The 19,591-nt window shown below is 38.3% G+C and overlaps 1 protein-coding gene across 1 annotated transcript; it reads left to right on the top strand.

Moving 5' to 3' along the window:
- Window positions 1-1,356: 1,356 nt before the first annotated feature.
- Window positions 1,357-19,063, top strand: LOC140162835 (cathepsin B-like). The gene is made up of 8 exons (XM_072186146.1): window positions 1,357-1,491; window positions 5,729-5,854; window positions 6,894-7,100; window positions 8,640-8,755; window positions 11,953-12,182; window positions 13,551-13,667; window positions 17,036-17,164; window positions 18,280-19,063. The coding sequence occupies exons 2-8, from the start codon at window positions 5,738-5,740 to the stop codon at window positions 18,351-18,353; spliced, it is 990 nt and encodes a 329-aa protein (XP_072042247.1). The 5' UTR covers window positions 1,357-1,491; window positions 5,729-5,737; the 3' UTR covers window positions 18,354-19,063.
- The last annotated feature ends 528 nt before the right edge of the window (window positions 19,064-19,591 follow it).

Raw genomic sequence — 19,591 nt, 5'->3', positions numbered from 1 at the left:
CGGCTTGTTGACCAGCGTCTAGATACAGTATAGAGAGCAATAATTACTAAAGCCCGGGGTACTAAACCTACATTTTTTTGCAGGGGCGTAGCAAGCGGGTGGACAAGGTGGACTCCATGGGTCCCAAGTTTGTTAAGGATAGGGCTGATGGGCCCCCGAAGCTCCGCTATACGCTCCTGATTTTTTGAATTCACGCTTATGATCCTAACATGGATTAATGTTGGATTAAAATAGACACTAATTCAAATTAAGATTAAAAAATGGATTTGAATTTCAATCTATTGGATTAAACAACTGAATGGTAATCTAATTCAGATGAGCTCATTTTTAATACTAATTTTTTTTAAAAACCAAAGTAAGAAACAAATTTTATTATTTTTCAAATAATTATATAGATTAGGCCTCTATTGTTTCGGAACAATAATTATATAGATATATTGTTTTGGAACCCATGAGGATGCCCCGAATATACATTTCAGCAAAGCGACGAGCATGCAAAGAACCAAATTTATATAGGCCTATGTCCCAATCATCACAAAACAGTTCTATGAAATGGTTCCATAAGACCCAAAGAACCCTAATTTTGAGGGACCGGGAAATTGCCGATTTAGGCCGGTTTTTTTTAATTTTTAAATTATTTTAGACTTTGGAATGATTATGAATTTTTCATACATATAAATAAGTTTATTAGAGAACAAGGGCCACTTCCAAGTCTTTTTGTGGAACGGGGTTTATCCCTCAGAATCTAAAAAATAAAAAAAAAAAAGTGCCTCATCGTTTCCTCAAGCACTGTTGGAAAAGACCGAAAACTACAGACAATGCTGATTTTACACTGGAAAAAAAAAAAAAAAAAAAAAACCTCCCTCCCTCATCAATTCATGAAAATCCTCTGGACGAGAACCAAAATATTAATTTTATACGGCCTTACCATTGACGCCTACATTTACAATAAGTCGTGTGGTTGTGTTTTACTCCATCCAATGTTGTTGTTTGTTTGTTTCTTTTAGTGTTTTTTTGTTTTTTGTTTTTTTTGATATTTACCTCAATATCATGATTATATATTTTTTTGCATGAATTTAGTTCAACCATGCCATTGGACGAAAGTTTGGCCGAAAGTTTGGCATCATTTGCGTCATCATCCATGAAATCACCTGACTTTTCAGTCACCTGACTCCAAAAGAAAAATGCACGTGATCCTGCATTTGACAAAGCAGTCGGTGTTTTTACACTAAACACTAAAACAGGACCTTTTGTGAGGAATGAACTTCAATGAAGAGTCGTAAAAATCAGTAGTCTGGCATGTAAACATTAATATGCACAGAACCTTGTGATTTGTAATATTTATAACAGGCCTAAAGTCAAAGGTCCTGGTCGAAACGCAAAGGAAGGCACATAATTATAATAGAAACACTGCTATCCTTGAAACAACAAAAAGCGACTTCCTGGATTTTTGTGACTTTATAATTATAAGCTTATCTCAATCGCAAGTCGGTGAGTGTTTATATTCGTTTTTGTTGTTTATGTTTATTATTATGAACCAGTAGACCCGCATGCAAATTAACCATAGATGATACTTAAAAGGAGCCAGGTACAGGTCGAAAATAAAACTAACTTAGTCTCAGAAATAAAATGACCACTGATGACGCACTCTTTACTACTTGAACTACTTCTACTTCTACGACGATACTCGACAGGATCCATAAGTAAGGATGTAGTGTCAAGGAAACTGGTCATGCTCATGCACGGTGCAAAGTCCAATGTGCTAGGTGCTTTATTTACAAGTTGACAGTCGTCGTGCGAGTAAAAAGTGAACATGCCTTTACATGGCATTTGAGACGGCTCCCGGAAGGCCTCTACTTGTTCGAAATGTTCTAACTTTCGTATGAACAACCGATAGCTTGTGATACGAAAGTTAGAACTTGCAAGGATGTTATCGTATGTAATGTACTTGTTTACATGTACGTGTGATACATGTACGCAGTTGCCATACAGAGTACAATTTCATGCATATGAATAAAAACTTCTTCCTCAAGTTAGTTATTGTCTCCAAAATATCATGAAATAGTTCGTGACATATTACCGACACACTGTACTATAATATTTTATTAAATATTAATACATGTACTTACGAAAAACGTCAATATTTGTTCTCCTAACGGCTTCGATCAACGCCGTGTTTCTGCTGTATATGCACCCACTGACCTCCAGCAGTGTTGCCAAAATGTTAGCCCAAATCATGAGTCAAATAAATGAAAAGTCGATCGATTGTTTTAAAATTCATACATTTGGTATCTATGGGATAGCAAAATACCATAAATTGCCTACGCCAAATTTGAAAAGTTGCTCAATTACTTTCTTAACCATCAATTGGTGTCTATTGGACAGGAAACTGTAGTGTGGAAAATCTTCAAAAGTCATCCTATTGGGCTACTAAGTCGCTGCTTTGCCAATCCTGAACTCCGCGACGTGCTTATTCCACCAGCCGTCTACATAGGCTTGATCCACCAGTCCTTCAACTGCTTACGCACGGTCATCGGGTTGTGCTATCGAGAAACGGCCATTTAATTCCGCCATGTTGATTGTTTCGAGATCGGGGCCGAGGGACTCAGGCTACCGTCTACACTCTGTGACTGATAATGACCCGGATGTACCCAATTGAAAACGTCATCACAAGGTCATCTCTAGCGTGTACATCGGTGACAGTAAATCGGGCATGATCATTGGCGGACATCGCACTGCTGTGACTTAAAACTTCTCCAGAATGTACTTCAAAGATGTATTTTGTCTCTAAAAGTAAGCCACCTTGAATCCAAAGATAGATTATGTTAGTCCAGGAAAATTGTAGCCAAAAGTGACATTCGGAAGAATGTTTTTACAAGCGTTATAAAAATATCAACGCTATGCATACACGTTTTCATATAGCAGTAAGTTCTATCTTATGCACACATAACTATCGTGTCGTCGTGCATAAAGATAGATTTTTCGATCAAGCCTCTACTGACGGAGAGGTCAGGATTGAAGCGGGGAGGGCATTCCACCAGGTGATTGTTCTGGGGAAAAAGGCGTACTGGTAGAGTTGAATACGAGCAGGAATGATCTGGAATTTGTTAGGGTGGTAGTACCTGGTGTTTGAAGATGATGATGGCATCTGCATTGATGGCCACAGACTTGGTGACGATTTTGAACATCAGAATAAGGCATGCTGATTTGCGCCGGTTCTCAAGGGACTCCCACTGCAGTTCGTGGAGCATAGATGACACGCTGTCCCGATGATGGTATCTTGAAAGGACGAATCTTGCAGCACGGCGTTGAACCATTTCAAGTCTGTCGGTGTCTTTTTTGGTGTGAGGATTCCATACTGTGCTGGTGTACTCTAGATGAGGGCGGACGAGAGAGATGTAGGCTTGCTGACTATTTTAGTCAGTCAGTGACAGTGTTCTGTCTGTGAAAATGAAAAATGTCCATGATGACTTGGCTGAATGAGGCCAAATGGAAGACAAATACCTGAGACTATAACTGCCCTTTTCAAAGTCACAAAGTATATCGGGTGGTTTCCCGATAATTTGTACAGCAGCTCAATTTTCTGAATTGTGATCAATTGAAATGCATGATGATGTAACTTAAAAGGAGTATTTTGTGATCCTAGCATCTTCTTTTTATGACATTTTTCAGTACATATCCACGAAAAAAGCCTATTCCCAAAATTTCAGTTGATTCCGATTTTGCGTTTGCAAGTTATGCATGATTAGGCCCCTAACAGTCAATTTTGAGTTTCCCGTCACATAATTTCTGAAAACAAGTGAGGTTAACTTTTTCATTATTTTATTATTCATTATTTGTCTGCCTTTCAATATGACCAACACTAGGGATGTTCATAAAATTTTGAAGTTCAATATTTTTAGCTGAAAGTTCTTTCATTTGAAAGAGAATTAAATTACCTAAACAATAAGGGGTCAATCATGTTTCTAGTGCATATACTTTTGAAGTTACAGACAAAAATAGTGTCATCAAATTGCCCAAAATTTTGTGTGTGAAATTGTGACAGCAGGCACATGTACAATGCACACTACGTACTGTATGTGACCCCAGATGACCTCCTATTCTTTACTGTAAGAAAGCTGTTTTGGATGGTCTTGATTTACACACAAATTGCTTTTGAGCTAAATCGAGTGTCGACTTGGTGGAACATGGATTGCACTATGTGATAGTTTATGAATCCAGTATCATGCCAGTACCAACATAAAGTCAACATCACTTACATGTAGGTTTTGGTTGTCAAAATTAATTTTTAGTAATTTTTTCCATTGAGCCCCACAGTAAAGCCATTTTTGGACCGTACAGGCACATTCCACTTCCCTATGGACGAATAGCGCCACCTATAGTGTGTGATGTGAGCCTGACTACCAACACGCATGTAAAATGTGTTAAATTTGTTATTTGCCGCTCACTCACTTGAAGATGGATGTTTAGCCCAAATGAGATTCAAAAGTATATTACACAGAGCTACTGCAAGGTTGACAGCAAAATGTATGTTTTGATTTAGATTTTTCCACAAAAAATAAAGGGATATTCATAATTTTTTGCAAATATAACCAGTTTTCATTGGTATTTTTTGGAAAATCACAATAATGAATTCAAGTGAGGGTCAGAAAATGAAGTGAGGGCGGGTGACGGGAAACTCAAAATCGACTTTCCTTGGCCTTATGTGTATTACACTGCTCCATATAGACAATGTGTTGTAATTTCGTTCTGGTGCACCAGAACGAAATTCAAATTTCACGATATCTTTGCAAAACGAATTAATCTGCAAGAAATATTTTGTACATAAACATTATGTAGCCAGAGGTTTCCAGTGATATAAAAATCTCAACTTTTTTGAGAAAAGTGGGGGATGAGGCTGTGGATCACGAAATGCCCTTTATTTAAAAAGCAGTATTGAAGAACAAGACTGATTCAATGCAGCAATTTTTATATTTGTACCGGGTATTTTGTGACACTGAGATTTTAAGTAAATTCGTACAAAGCGGTAACCAGAACTAAAAAAACACCAAATGTTTCGAGTTGAGTTAATTCCTAAAATGCAGACCATTTCGGGCTGTGTTCGGTACATATCAAGTTTTGAATAGTGAGTGGGATTTGAGTGTTTTCACATGTACTACCATCTACATACATGTATATTCGATGTGAGTACAATGTATAGTGCAAATGAGTACCGTACTTCTCTGGAAGCTAGTGTACCGTGCCGTAATTACGTACATATGCACATCATGCACCAGGAAAGCATTAGGGCCTACAGTACATGTTTTGTTGTTGTACCCGTATCAATTTGTGATGGCACTACAGGAAAACTGTGTGCTCAACACACATGGCCCTACCCTTTAAAATTGGCACCCTAGACTTAAAAAAAAAAGCATCGAAAACCCTCTATGAGGTGCTCCTCTTCAAAAAGGACTACGCTACAACTAACACAGAAAAATGTGATCGAAGAACACAGGGTACAAAATAAAGCACTCTTCAGAGTTGGCAATTGTTTTGTCATTTTGTGATTTATTTGACTTTGATATCAGTAATAGTACAGGAAGTGGAAAAGGGAAAAAAATCTGCCTGCCCTACCCTATTTTGCAATGGCCCCTTGCTCCATAACAACAATTGTTTTTGGCCTTAGGAAGTTAACGAAGTTTACTAATCACTAAACATTGTCATTGTTCTCATTTACATCAACTTGCAGATTTGCATCATGAAGGTTTTTCTAGCTGTCATAGCATCTCTTTTCATAAGTATCAGCACAGCAAAGGTACACACATGGCAGAAGGACATGATTAAAACCATCAATGCAAAACAAACATCATGGAAGGTAATTAAGAGACTTTTTGAATCACTTTGCATAATCATAATGATGTGCTTGCCAATGATGCACTGTTCAAGTACAATTCCTCTACAACCATTTCCCAGGGAATGTGGAGAAATGAGCACATGCCCCTCCCCCAATCGATTGCAAAATTTAGAAAATCTTATAGAAAAATGGTCAAAAACAGCTTGTGCCCCCCCCCATCAGACCCGGTGCCCCCCAACCATGGTTGGTGCCCCCCCCCCCCAATGACCCACGCTACGCCACTGGGGCTTGTAATTTTTGGATGAATTACAGTATTATTCCTGAGCCCTGTAGACCACTGTAGATAATACATCAACATGCCCCACTATATACTATCCTGTTGTTTCAAACTCCCCCAGGTTGCTGGGTGGGTACATTACACAATGTTACAAAATACTAGTACACGGTCACACCCCCACCCCTGGCATGGGGTGCTCCAACCAGTTACCCCTACATGTATGTAATCCCAGCTTATAATCCTCACCAGTGCCCCACATTTCCTAGGTTAGAGGGATATCAGGGATTAGGGAAATACTTAAGGGGGGTACTACACCCTGCCCAATTTTGTGCCTATTTTTGCATTTTTCTCAAAAATTATAAAGCATTGGTAACAAGTAAGATATTTATATTATAGGGGCAACCGGGCAAGGACTACAACTACTGCACTGGAAATTTTATTTCAGCACAGACAACAGTTGTGGAGTTACAGTCAAAAGTGAGGGAAAACCAATATTTGATCAATAAATCAATAACTACTTGCCCCTACAATATACATTTCTTACTTGTCACCAATGCGCTATAATTTTTGAGAAAAATGCAAAAATAGGCACAAAATTGGCCCCCTTAAATTGTTCATTAATAATTACTGTTCCTACAAAATAATGTATTTTATATCTGGGACACAGTATTTTTTAAATACTCAACTCTAAAAGTTAACTTGCAAAAGCGCATATAAAACATGTTGCATTATTATATTTTTTTAAATTATTATTTGCATTGCATTATTCATATCCTCATACAGGCTGGATATAACTTCCCACTCAACACCAGTCTAGATGACCTTCGTGGATTGATGGGTGTTCTCCCAACCCCAGATAATATGAAGCTACCTCTGAAGATTCACAAGATCAAGGAAGCCCTTCCTGACGCATTTGATGCCCGCACAAAGTGGTCAAACTGCACATCTATCCAGGAAGTGAGAGATCAAGGGTCATGTGGATCATGCTGGGTAATATTGATGTTTTGATCGAGTGATTTGTTAATTGATACCTTAATTGTTCCTTTATTCCTTATATATCTTATTTAGGAAATAAAGTTTGGTCACACCTCGATTGAGCAAATTGCTTAAAGCTGCATGTATTGTAACATTTCCATAAAAAAGATTAGTATATATTTCTTTTCCATAAAATGTTAGCTTTTACTGTCAGATATGGCGTGTGTGTAGTTGATGAACAACTGAGGTAAAGCATAGAAAATTGGTGCCAATGCGTGTCACTCTGTTGGTTGTGTTATGGCACGGTTCTTTGATGTGTGTATGACCGTCCCGCACGCCATGTATATACTGTGTTATGAACATCATAATAATTAAACGATGGTTCCTGCGGCTGCGCTTTATTCAAAATCTCAGATTTTGACAAAACTACAGCACCTAAAGTCTTGATTTTTCAGGGTATACTAGTTTTATAAAGTGCATATATACAATCGTGTAAAAAAGATAATTTTGATATATTTTGAGGGCGTTCTCCTGGGCAAATGTCACAATATTGAATTGCAGTGTGGTGTGCGGCACAAATTTACTAAATTCAGGAATTTTCCTTTGTCGGCCGTGTAATTGAATGGGATTATTTTGAAATTTTAAAATGCTTAAAATATCACAAACCAAATAATAAATAATATTAATACAAGCTAAAACCATTGGGGTTCGATAATGAATCCCACAAACTAACCTTCAAATTAATTAAATACAGTACAAATTTGATTATTACTGGGTGAGAGTCGCCGTAACAATTTTTTATTGGTTTTATGTTGGTTAGGCACTCAGTGTGCAAATTAAACAGCGACCAGTGATCATGGCAGCTGCAAAGTTCAATTCCCGAGAACCGTGTTCAGAGTGTATGGAAAGTGGCTGAGCTGTTTTGCCGTCACTGTCTATCATGCCGCTCCCCACCTGCAATATGGCTTTAAGTTAGGCTAATATATAGTAATAGAAAGAACTGATAAAAACAATTAAAAAATACCCAAGGAAAAGAATGCCACTCACACCAAATCAAATTTTTCAACAATTTTATTGTCACCCTTTGAAGTTTTAAAGCAAATTCTGTATCCAACCTTAACTGCCACAGTGGCAATTGATTGTATTGTCTCATTTAAGGGTAGACGAGGTATTGTTGGTCGAAGCAACCTAAAAATCGATTTTCATTATCTAGATCAATATATTATTGAAAAATAACACCTTGATGTTTTGCAAAAGTTCATTCTACAAATCGTATACTTTGCAAACTTGCTTCAATTGTTGTTGTTAGTGAGTTATGTACGTTTTACAAAAGTGTTGTTGTTTCAGCCCTCTTTACAACGTAACTCAAGAACCGCAGCACCTGTATAAAAGTGTATCTGTGATATTTTAATTCTTCTACACACTCGCTATGAATTGAGCAATGCAGTTTTTGCCAAAGCTCACTACCATTAAGTAAGATTCTGTGAACTACCAAATCACAACAGTTTAAAATAATTAATAACCTTAATTCTTGTATAAATTTACTCCATGTAGGCTTTTGGTGCAGTAGAGGCCATGTCAGATCGTCACTGCATTCATTCCAAAGGAGCTCAGAAACCTCATATCTCTGCTGAAGATCTACTGTCTTGCTGTTGGACTTGTGGCATGGGGTAAGCTAATTTAAAGATCTACTGTCTTTCTGTCGATTTTGTGGCATGGGGTAAGATATGTTAGTGGGGTATGAGGCAGTGGGACAGAGTGGCCCCCAGATGAGTTTTATCGATTCCATCCCTAGGCAATGGAGCAATACATATGCCTACTATAAAAACCCCAGTTCTCTCTAAAATCTGATTCTAAAAAATACTAAAACCATCTTCCTCTCAATACTACCTGTACCACAGTGCACCTGAATCACTGTGTGTTGCCGATAACTCAATTAATCTACCAATTTTATTTATTGCGAAAATTTACCAATTGCTCTGACCTCAAGGCTGTTTGATTTTGTTAGAAAAGACCCTTCCAAATCATTTAAACTGTATACGGTGACTGTTGTGTCAATTATGATAGCCCTGCCCCATTGTCAATTCAAATATGGTAAGCACATATCATGCATGACCCAGTTCTATTGTCATTTTGTGCGCGCATTGGTTGTGATCAATAGACTATCAATGAAAACCATTTCAAATATTGCCTCGCTTGCTGAGAGCTGCATTGATCGGTCAGGCTAAGTAGCCACTTACACAAAGGGCAAGGCAGTGAGAGCACTGACGTGATATAGAAAACTTGCCTGACCCAGGATCAGTAAAAAAGAACTTCCTATAAACTTATGGGAAGTGAAAGGGAAAATGTCTACAGGGTCCTTGTACAGGGGTAGCGCTAGGTTTTCAAACAAGGGGTCAAATTTTAAATTTTATGGAACTAGGGATCCAAAACAATAGAAATAAAGGGTTAAAATGACCCTTCAGCAACCTCTATGGTAATTTTGTGCGCCAAAAGCTAAAAGAATGCGCCTATGACCCCATGGCGCAAGTTAGCGCTACCCCTGTCCTTGTACAATGTAGTTGTCATGGTTGTTATCCATGACTGTGGGTCAAAACAGTGTAAAATTACACTGATTTGTGTGTGTGGGGGGTGGGTGTAGGTGTGTAGGGTGTGTGTGTGTGGCTTCCATGCAATAGGGTTATTCCAGTTGAAATCCATATGAAAGATATGGCCTTAATCTTCCACACATGGACTGTGAATTTCAAATGGTGTCATCTGAATGGGTGACTGAGGGAGATTAAGTCATGTCTTCCATAGGGGGTGTATGGGTTTCAACTGGAATAGCCCATTGTCCTGGTAAATCAATTTTGCAGGCAGGTCAGCAGGGAGGGTTTACGGAAGCTTTCTTAAGTTTTTTTGATGCATAATTGGGACTATTTTACAAACTTAACAGCTGACCCCATTGCCCTGATATACCAATCTATTCTGTATGCCTTCCTCGAGGCAGTAATTTAGGTATTGTTTTTTCTTGTCTCTCAAAATGTAATGATCATCTTGTGATTGCCTAATACATCCACCATCCATTGTTCAAAATGATGAAATCTGATTTGTCCAAATGCCTCACACAAGAGTCCATTAATCGCAATAATGAACCCAGATTGCATTTGAAACTAAGAAAAAAGAATGTAACACATTTTATGCAGTTACCGTATTCATTCCAATAAGCGCCCAGGGCGCTAAACAAAGTCATTTTGAGTGGGCGCTTATTTTTATACCTAATTGTTTCATGAGCTGGGCATTTATTAGAGATGAATTTACATATAATATAAAAGGGTCCTGAGACGTTATAGTAGCTATTCTGATGCAGAAAATGTATTGCAAGTTTCCGCAGGACTTGTGTAGTCCTGCAGCTATTTCACTGTATCGACATCTATCTGTCACTTCAACATTAATGGTACCCTTTAGCAAATTGAAAATACCCTGGGTGGCAGCCCTCGAATTAACCCACGGCACCGACGGCATATTGCCGTGGGTGCCCACCCCATTGCCGCAATGCCCTCAAAATATGTCCTTTACCGACGGCAGTCACTTGCCGTGCCCCTAAATGAAGTTGCCGTGGGTGCCCTAGCCGGCCAGCCCTGCCCCTTCATTATAAAATCATAACAAATACTGGTTAAATCCCCGCAAAAGTGTGGAAAATTAGATCGAAAATATTGAACACGATCGCTATTTTGAGCATCGTAACCCAGCTATCAATTACAGTATACACAATAGTTTGTTGTGAATTAATATTCATTACCCCTACGTATTACGTAAGCTTAGATATTCAGCCAATCACATTTATACATTATCTGGTTGCTAGAAATGACTTCATTTTCTCGATTGGTCAGAGAAACACCTTCAGCGTACTATCGACCAATCAGAAACGCTGTTAGTAACTAAGCAGCTAAGCTTCCTTGACCTCGTGTCGTGAACAAAATCTGAGCGCTGGGCAAATCAATTAAATCTCTCGATTAGCAAACATTGACTTCCCATTGCAAACCGATGGCGATACCCTTCCGGTATCGTCTTATCTTGTACATGTGAGCCCATCTCTAGATATTTTTTGCACGAAATAGTTTTTATACCGGCGAATTTGATCAATATTTAATATAACCAAAGTTACAGCTGTTTCATCGCTGTTTCGAGTCAGTTTTGCAGCTCAGAACTAGGGATCGCAAAATTTAAGTAAATTAAACTGTTGATTTTGATTGCTTTGTATTATTTTAGTGTAAAGTTGAGTCTTATTTTATTCGAATTTTATTTTGGTGTCGAATTCAGCTGACAGCAATGCATCTATTAGCTTTTGAAAAACTGCCTTGGTGCCCTTCTCAAATTTTCAACAGTTGCCTTGATGCCCTTTTGAAATATTACAAATTGCCGTGCTGCCTTGCCTTTTCAGTGAAAATCCACGGCAATTATCAACTTGCCCTAAAAAAGTTGCCGTGCCCCTTCAGATCCTTAATTTGAGGGCTGCTGGGTGGGCGCTTATTGGGGCATGGGCGCTTATTGGAATGAATACGGTACTTGTAGTTATGCGTACAATTTCTCCTATATATACGCTTCGTCACTTACGCTGTGGATACATGCTCTACCTAGATGTAAACAACTTAAAAAAATCATATTTTCTAAGTAAATCACATTATTTGTGCAGTAATTGAATAATGAATAAGTTTGACTGCAGTATCCTATTCACCCAAATAATGTGTCTAAAAACATTTTAAAAATGGGTTTGGCTATGCCTTGCCTATTAGTTATGTTTTTACTGCCTCGTACACATTGGGTGTAAATTGTACTACATTACCTTTATTTCTTAATTATTTTCTTTCTCAAATTTGGTTTTCAGATGTAATGGGGGATTCCCTAGCATGGCATGGAGTTTCTGGGAGCGTGATGGTCTTGTGACTGGAGGACAGTACAACACCGGTGCAGGATGTCGACCCTATACGATAAAAGCATGTGACCATCATGTTGAAGGCAAATTGGCCCCTTGTGGCGCAATAGAGTCAACTCCCAAATGTAAAGAAAGCTGCTTAGATGGGTACAAGTCTAAATACACTGCAGATAAGCACTATGGTAAGTAGGGATGGTAAGCTTCTGATTACTACCAATGAAAATGTCCAATGTTTGATGTTCAAAAAAACATATACATGTATGTGACACGATATGATCCCATCGGCCAAAGTCGGGATAGGCAAAATTAAGAAGAAAAAACAATAGAAAATATATATATGTGATCTGTTCTGACAAAACCAGGCACAAGTCGCATTGTTGACATTTCATGATTTGAATAAAAATGTAAGCACAAGACAATAAGCTTTAAAACGATACCAAAATTATATAAATAGCATCAATACTTTTCAAGATATGGATAATTTTGTAAATGATACCTTGATATTTTTGCCAAATTGCTATTCTGAGTAATGAGCTAATTAGTTTCTTGCCTTAACTTACACAGGATTAAATAGGGATTATCATAGTTCAACTGTTAATTATTGATTTAAAATAAACCTCTTTTTAATAAGTACTTTCAAGGATTTGAAAGTTCACTTAGTCTCACAGTCAAATACCATGAAATTAAGAAAAACATGCCTGGCGACTTGTTCCAGGTTTTGTTGGAGCTGGTCACATATGGACATACAAAAAGTTTGAAACTTTGCAGCCAAGTAGATGTAAGTCAGAGACTGTGGGATTTCAACAGCAGTAAGCTTTTACTATTAAACATGTTAGTTACAGCAACCCAATTTTCAAAATTGTTTCCCTCAATTTTAAGGACCATTTTTTACAAGCTGCAAAAGCAACTTCAAGTCCCAGTTTTGAGAACCACCCTTTCAGCGGGTTCACATTTTACGCACCACTTAATTTACTAATCTACTTGTTTAACAGTAGATTCTTCATAAAATCAGCTTTTTCATGCATTGTCTTTTGAAAATTGAAGGTGTGCTACAAATCAAATCATTTAGATGAGGTGTGGGTGTGCTACAAATTGCACGCCTGAAGAAATTGAGGCGTGCTGTTTTGTGATCATGCTATCTTATGGATTACATTTGAGAGAATACTTATTTTGGGTGGTCAGGGATAGAGTGCTTAATTATAATACATTAACGCACAAATCAAGTAAAGGATGACTCAGTGACACAAAGTATTAAATCAATATGTATGTATTATGGGTCATTCATTAATATTAAGGCTGCTAAGAATTTTTTTTCCGGGACCTAACACCAAGTGCTACAATCATTCATGATTGATTTTAAAAAAATTGGAAAAAAATCACCAAAAAATTATAATTTTGTACAAGTTACAATTAAATCTGCCCTTTTTGGATACAAAATTATATCTTTTGGTGATTTTTTCCAAAATGTGATAAATCGCACACCTCACGACCATTTCAAAAGATAATGCCTGATTCCTATGACCTATGACTTTTGACCCCTTTCTCAATAGGTTCAAGCTCCTATTCGGTTAGAGATGATGTAGAACAGATTCAGCAGGAGATCTCCACAAACGGACCAGTAGAGGGCGCATTCACTGTCTACTCTGACTTTGTCACCTACAAGTCAGGTAAGTTGTAGAAAATAATTGCGACATGATGTGAGCTAATCAGGAAATAATGAAAGGCAAATATAAGGAATAAGAAAATGAACATATACAGACCTGCCAACTGTCTATCATTTTGAGGACTGTCCCTCATTCGGCATTTACCAAAGTGAAAAAGAGGGACAGTCTTGCTTTCTGAACATTTCAGTGATGGCAAATTTAAATGTGAGAACAGCAGAAAATGATGCAAATTTTACTTTAAAATTTTGCTACAGCATTCTCTTAAGTCTATTGTGATAAATTTAGACCTGCAATACCTTCCCTGAATTCTAGAAGTATCGCAGCACACCTCAAGTCTTTGAATTTGTCGGTACCTGGTTTGTGTACAACAAGGTTTTGGCCTCAATGTCCCTCTTTCTGACTTCGGTAGGTTGGCAGGTCTGCATATATAAACATCTAAAAAAAGTAACTAACCCCAGGGGCAATTGTATTACAAATCTGTAAAATGCGTTGGAAGCAGAATTTATTTCTGCGCATTTTGACACTTCATTTGATAGGATAGCCCAGAAAACAATAAAACACCGGTCAATTTAATGTAGTGAGGTCCAGATTTCAAAGTTGCACTTACATACAAATTTTTACAATACAAAAACACTCAGATATCATTACACAGATTTCCTTCCATTACACTGAATACAAAATCAATACAATTTACTGCAACTTTCAAATCTTGGGTTACTTTGATTTAAATTTACGCTGTGACATGTTGCTGTCGACCCCAGCCAGTTTATCACATCCAAAAACCTCACCACACCAACGCGCTCCGAAAACACACTCGCTTACCACATACCACACTCCCGTACTGATTATCATAGAACCAGCTTCTTTCCCCGCACCATCCGGGAATGGAATTTTCTACCTGAAGCAGTCGTCAAAGCACCATCACCAGCAGCATTTAAGGAAGCTGTAAACAAGTTAGACTAAATAAGCACGCCAAGCACACACTCCGTGTCTGAGCCTTCATCTATGAAGTTGACACTAATTTGGAAGAAGAAGAAGAAGCAATATTTAGTCAATTGCTGCAAATGAGGTGTCAAAATGTGCAGAAATAAATTCTGCTTTCAACACATTTTACAGATTTGTAATACAATTGCCCCTGGGGTTAGTTACTTTTTTTAGATGTTTATATATGCAGACCTGCCAACCTACCGAAGTCAGAAAGAGGGACATTGAGGCCAAAACCTTGTAATACAATCACACGTTTGTGAATTTAAGGGGGGTTAGTTACTTTTTTTAGATGTTTTTATGAAAAGTTCAAAATTTAGCACCCCCACACATACATAATCAGTAGTGGACTCATTTTTCAATTTTTGTCTCGCCTGATAAGGCAGGAGACTATATAATCACTTTTCCGTATGTAGGGGTGGGGGTGCGTGCGTGCGTGTGGGGGTGTGTGTGTGACAAATTTGATTAAAGTTTTGGTTTTTCTCGGAGACTAGGAGTCGCACGTTTCTCAAACTTGGTGGGTGGGTGCATCTTGACCCGAGACAAAACTGGTTTGTATTGGTTAGTGGGTCAAGGTCACTGAGGTCCTCTAGGGGTCATCTGAGGTCAAATTAGTAAAAACTGCCATATGGGCATGAAACTTGGTAGGTACAGTCAAAATTTCAAGCCAAATTTTTGGAAGGTCATTTCAAGGTCACCAGGGGTCATCTGAGGTCAAATTAGTAAAAACTGTCTGATGGGCATGAAAGTTGGTGGGTACAGTCAACATTTCAAGCCCAATTTTGGAAGGTCATTTCAAGGTCACCAGGGGTCATCTGAGGTCAAATTAGTAAAAACTGTCCGATGGGCATGAAAGTTGGTGGGTACAGTCAACATTAAAAGCTAAATTGTTGGAAGGTCATTTTGGGGTCACCAGGGTCATCTGAGGTCAAATTAGTAAAACTATCGTATGGGCATGAAACTTGGTGGGTACAGTCAACATTTCGAGCCAAATTTTTGGAAGGTCATTTCGAGGTCACCAGGGGTCATCTGAGGTCAAATTAATAATAACTGTCGGATGAGCATGAAACTTGGTGGGTACAGTCAACATTTAAAGCCAAATTTTTGGAAGGTCATTTTGAGGTCACCAGGGGTCATCTCAGGTCAAATTAGTAAAACTGTCAGATGGGCATGAAACTTGGTGGGTACAGTCAACATTTAAAGCCAAATTTTCGGAAGGTCATTTCGAGGTCACCAGGGTCATCTGAGGTCAAATTAGTAAAACTGTCGTAAGGACATGAAACTTGGTGGGTACAATCAACTTTTTTTGGACGGTCATTTTGGGGTCACCTGGGGTCATCTGAGGTCAAATTAGTAAAAATTAGTTGTATGGGCATGAAACTCAGTGGGTACAGTCAACATTTAGAGCCAAAGTTTTGGAAGGTCATTTCAGGGCCACCAGGGGTCAAATTAGTAAAACCTGTTGCATGGGCATGAAACTTGGTGGGTACAGTCACCATCAGCCAGATAATCGTGCCCAGCCGATAACCGCCAAATTCATTTACCTCTACCAAAAGTAATTGCAAAAGCAAGCGGTTGCGAAAGCAGGCGAGACTCGTGGTTCGAGAACCGCCTTGTTTATAATTTTTCAGCATTAAAATATTCTGAAGGGTGTTTCTCCTACTTGCATACTTCTTCTTCTTGCCTTAAAATTCAAATTTTCAAGATCACTCATTTCAAGGCCAGTGAGCAAATGACACTATCTTTGACCACACCCATCACTAAAGAATCCTTAACTGTCATCATCTGAAAGGCACTGGCAATAAATCATGCACACGCACACCTCGGGCAGATACTGGCTTTAATCAAGGCGATTTTCATAATACATTTTTGACACAAATTACACTTGTCACAAAAAGTTGAAAACAAATCAGAATAAGTACCTATGTGTGTAGCTGTAAAATCATTTTGCTTATAGACTAATCCAATTTCACACATTCAGTACACCTCAATGGCAGCCATAGCTGGGTCCCTGTCGGGTATATCCCACCTAAAATATGAAATGATGCGTCCTCGGCGGGGATTTTAAACTGCATTTCATCACCCATGTTACATGTAGACAATAGAATGATGAAAGTTTACAACACAATACAACGATTCCTAAGCAGCTTTAATCCACACAACTGGGCAGTCACAACACCAGTTTGGTGCGCCGGGGACCCAGTCATGGCCGACTAAATTCTGACCATCACTTGGCTTGTTGGATTCATCTATTACATGGATCATATTGTCGTTTAACACCCTCTATCACCTGGGTATTTTGTTAAATTTTTTCATCACTGCAGTCTTAACTTTTGAGATGGAAGTTATGTTTGGCTAAAACTGATTCCAAACCTTTGTCTTTGCAGGTGTGTACCAGCATACATCAGGTTCAGAACTCGGAGGTCATGCCATCAGGATTCTTGGCTGGGGAACTGAAGAAGGTGTACCATACTGGCTTGTTGCTAATTCATGGAACCAAGATTGGGGTGATAAAGGTAGGATATTGCTAGGGGATGAAATCAAAACTCGAGCGGCGGTCAACTGCCGGTTCCATCCGGTTTCCATTGTTTAGAACAATAGCAATTGTTTTGATTTCATCCTAGGTTAGGTTAGGGAGGGTTAACCCTGTGCATTGGTGAACATGTTATCAAGGTCCCTGCCTGGGACATAAAAAGTGATGTACTATGCATACTGCCAACAAGTGGTGTGCCATAAATACTATACATTGGTTTGCCATGAGTTTGGTAATGACATAGGTGCGTGTTTTGCTGGTTGCAGTATCGAATCTCGCACATTAAGTTCATCGCACAAGCGGGCGGTTTGTCGGCACTTGCAGTGCAACTGGGAAAAAGCATTGATGTCACTATCGAACTTACGGTGAACCATAGAAAAGTTTGTGGTTATAAATTCATGAAACCCAGACTTGGGTGATCAAATTTAAGTAGGATATTGCTAGGTTAGGCACGAAGATGGCTACAATACATGTCACAGAAAGTAGTGTGTCATGGATACTAGCTTGTAGCTATAAATTTGTGGAACATAGGTTATCCAGAGAAGTGAGAGTAACAGCGATTATGGCTATGTCTAAAGAACCCTTTACATTATGTCATCATAAATTTGTGGAATCCTGACTGACTGGGGTGATCAAGGTAGGATATTGCTAGGTTAGGGAGGAATAATAGCTATATCAAATTCAGAACCCTTTACATTAGTGACAGTGTCAACAAGGTCTTTGTCTGGGGCACTGAAGGTGATGTGCTATGAATATGGCTATAAATTCATGGACCCCAGATGGGAGTGATCAAAGTAGGATATTGCTATAGTATTCAGCAAAGTCCTTCAGCGGTGTCTGACTACTCTTTCTGATTATTGCATAAATAGAACTAGGTCACACGATGCTACACAGCATGAATCAGCGAATGAGGCGCCGATGTGATGATGATGTGACTCAACTAGCCAATCAGAACCCCACTTCCGTGTTTACGCCATAAACAGCGCCAGATCAGGAAACCGCTGAAGAACCTTGCTGAAAACTATAGAATAGGGAAATATAATGAATATATCAAATTCTGAAAATTCTGTAAATTCCCTTTTTGCATTTCTTATACAGGTTTCTTCAAAATTCTGCGAGGCAAGAATGAATGTGGAATTGAAGGAGGCATTGTAGCTGGATTACCTAAGTAATTGCAATGTGTCTTCATTAGAACTGCTGTCACAAAATCAGTAATGTTTTGTCTATGACATGGGTATAGTTTAAAGAAGAGTTTTGAAACATTTGCTCTCTTTTTTTTCATGCTTGAGCCCCTGAGTTTAAACCAAAACATAACAAATCAGCGTAATTTGGGCCGTTTCAGCTTCTCAGCCCCCTCATCTCAGCCCTCTCCCGATCTCTCGGGTTCAAGGTTTCTAAAAGTAGAGTGATTGTAAAAAACAGAATCTGCCAACATAGAATCTGCTACTTGTGGATGGGGTACGGCTGACACAAAGTTGTTTCTTCTTTTATTGTCAAGCAAATCATTTGAGTCAAACATTACATTAATCCACCATCTGATAAAATACCGTTCTTGTGGTGACAAAAACCTACAGTTTTGTGACAGTTGTCTTATATTAATGTCAGGGTGTTGGTAAGCAGTGTATAGTGTATAAACTAAGTATGAATGCACAATTAAACTTGCCAAAACAAAACGTGCACTATAATGAAACCAGGAATGCATAGATCTACAAAGTTGTTCAGTTTAAAAGATTTATTTCTTCCTGTATGAATAGTGTAATGCAATCTATTTTACCTGGAAAGATAATACATAAATTAAAGTTTGTTCGGTTTATATAAAGCGGAAAAAATAAGACTCATTACACCGTGTATTGATATAGAATGGCATGCACGCAGTTGGGTGCAGTGCGTTGCGTAATGCGTGACTCAGGCTTATGTGAATTTACGCGAGCGTGACTTGGGACTTTATTGACGCACGCAGTAACAAAAGCTGAATAATTTCCGCCTTGTATAAGCCGAACAAACTTTAGTGAATATTGAATGACATAGCTGTATGTTTGTAAAACCTACACGTTATGAAATATATGTAAATTTGATGGGTAAATGGGATGAGGGAAATCTCACAATCTCATCAATTAGCTTCGATGATTTCTAGCTCACTTGTTTTGGGATGCACGGTAACATATGTGTATTCAAATCTACAATATATCAGTTGTGGTTGTACTACTTAATTTACTACAAGTTTCTTTCCTTATACTTAATAGTGTATTTTGTATAATTATCTTTGCTTACTTTTGCAGGACTCAAGCCAAGCCATAAAATGTTAATGTATTACTTCTTTAGTTTATTTTGGTATACATATACATAGTACAAAGTAAGAAAAGGGCGCAACCATTTGCCAATGGGAAACATTCTAAATGATAAATTAAAT

Source organism: Amphiura filiformis, chromosome 10 (genome assembly GCF_039555335.1).
Source record: "Amphiura filiformis chromosome 10, Afil_fr2py, whole genome shotgun sequence".
NCBI classification, from domain to species: Eukaryota; Metazoa; Echinodermata; class Ophiuroidea; order Amphilepidida; family Amphiuridae; genus Amphiura; species Amphiura filiformis.
Note: the sequence above shows the minus strand (reverse complement) of the source record. Positions and strands in the feature narration are given on the sequence as shown.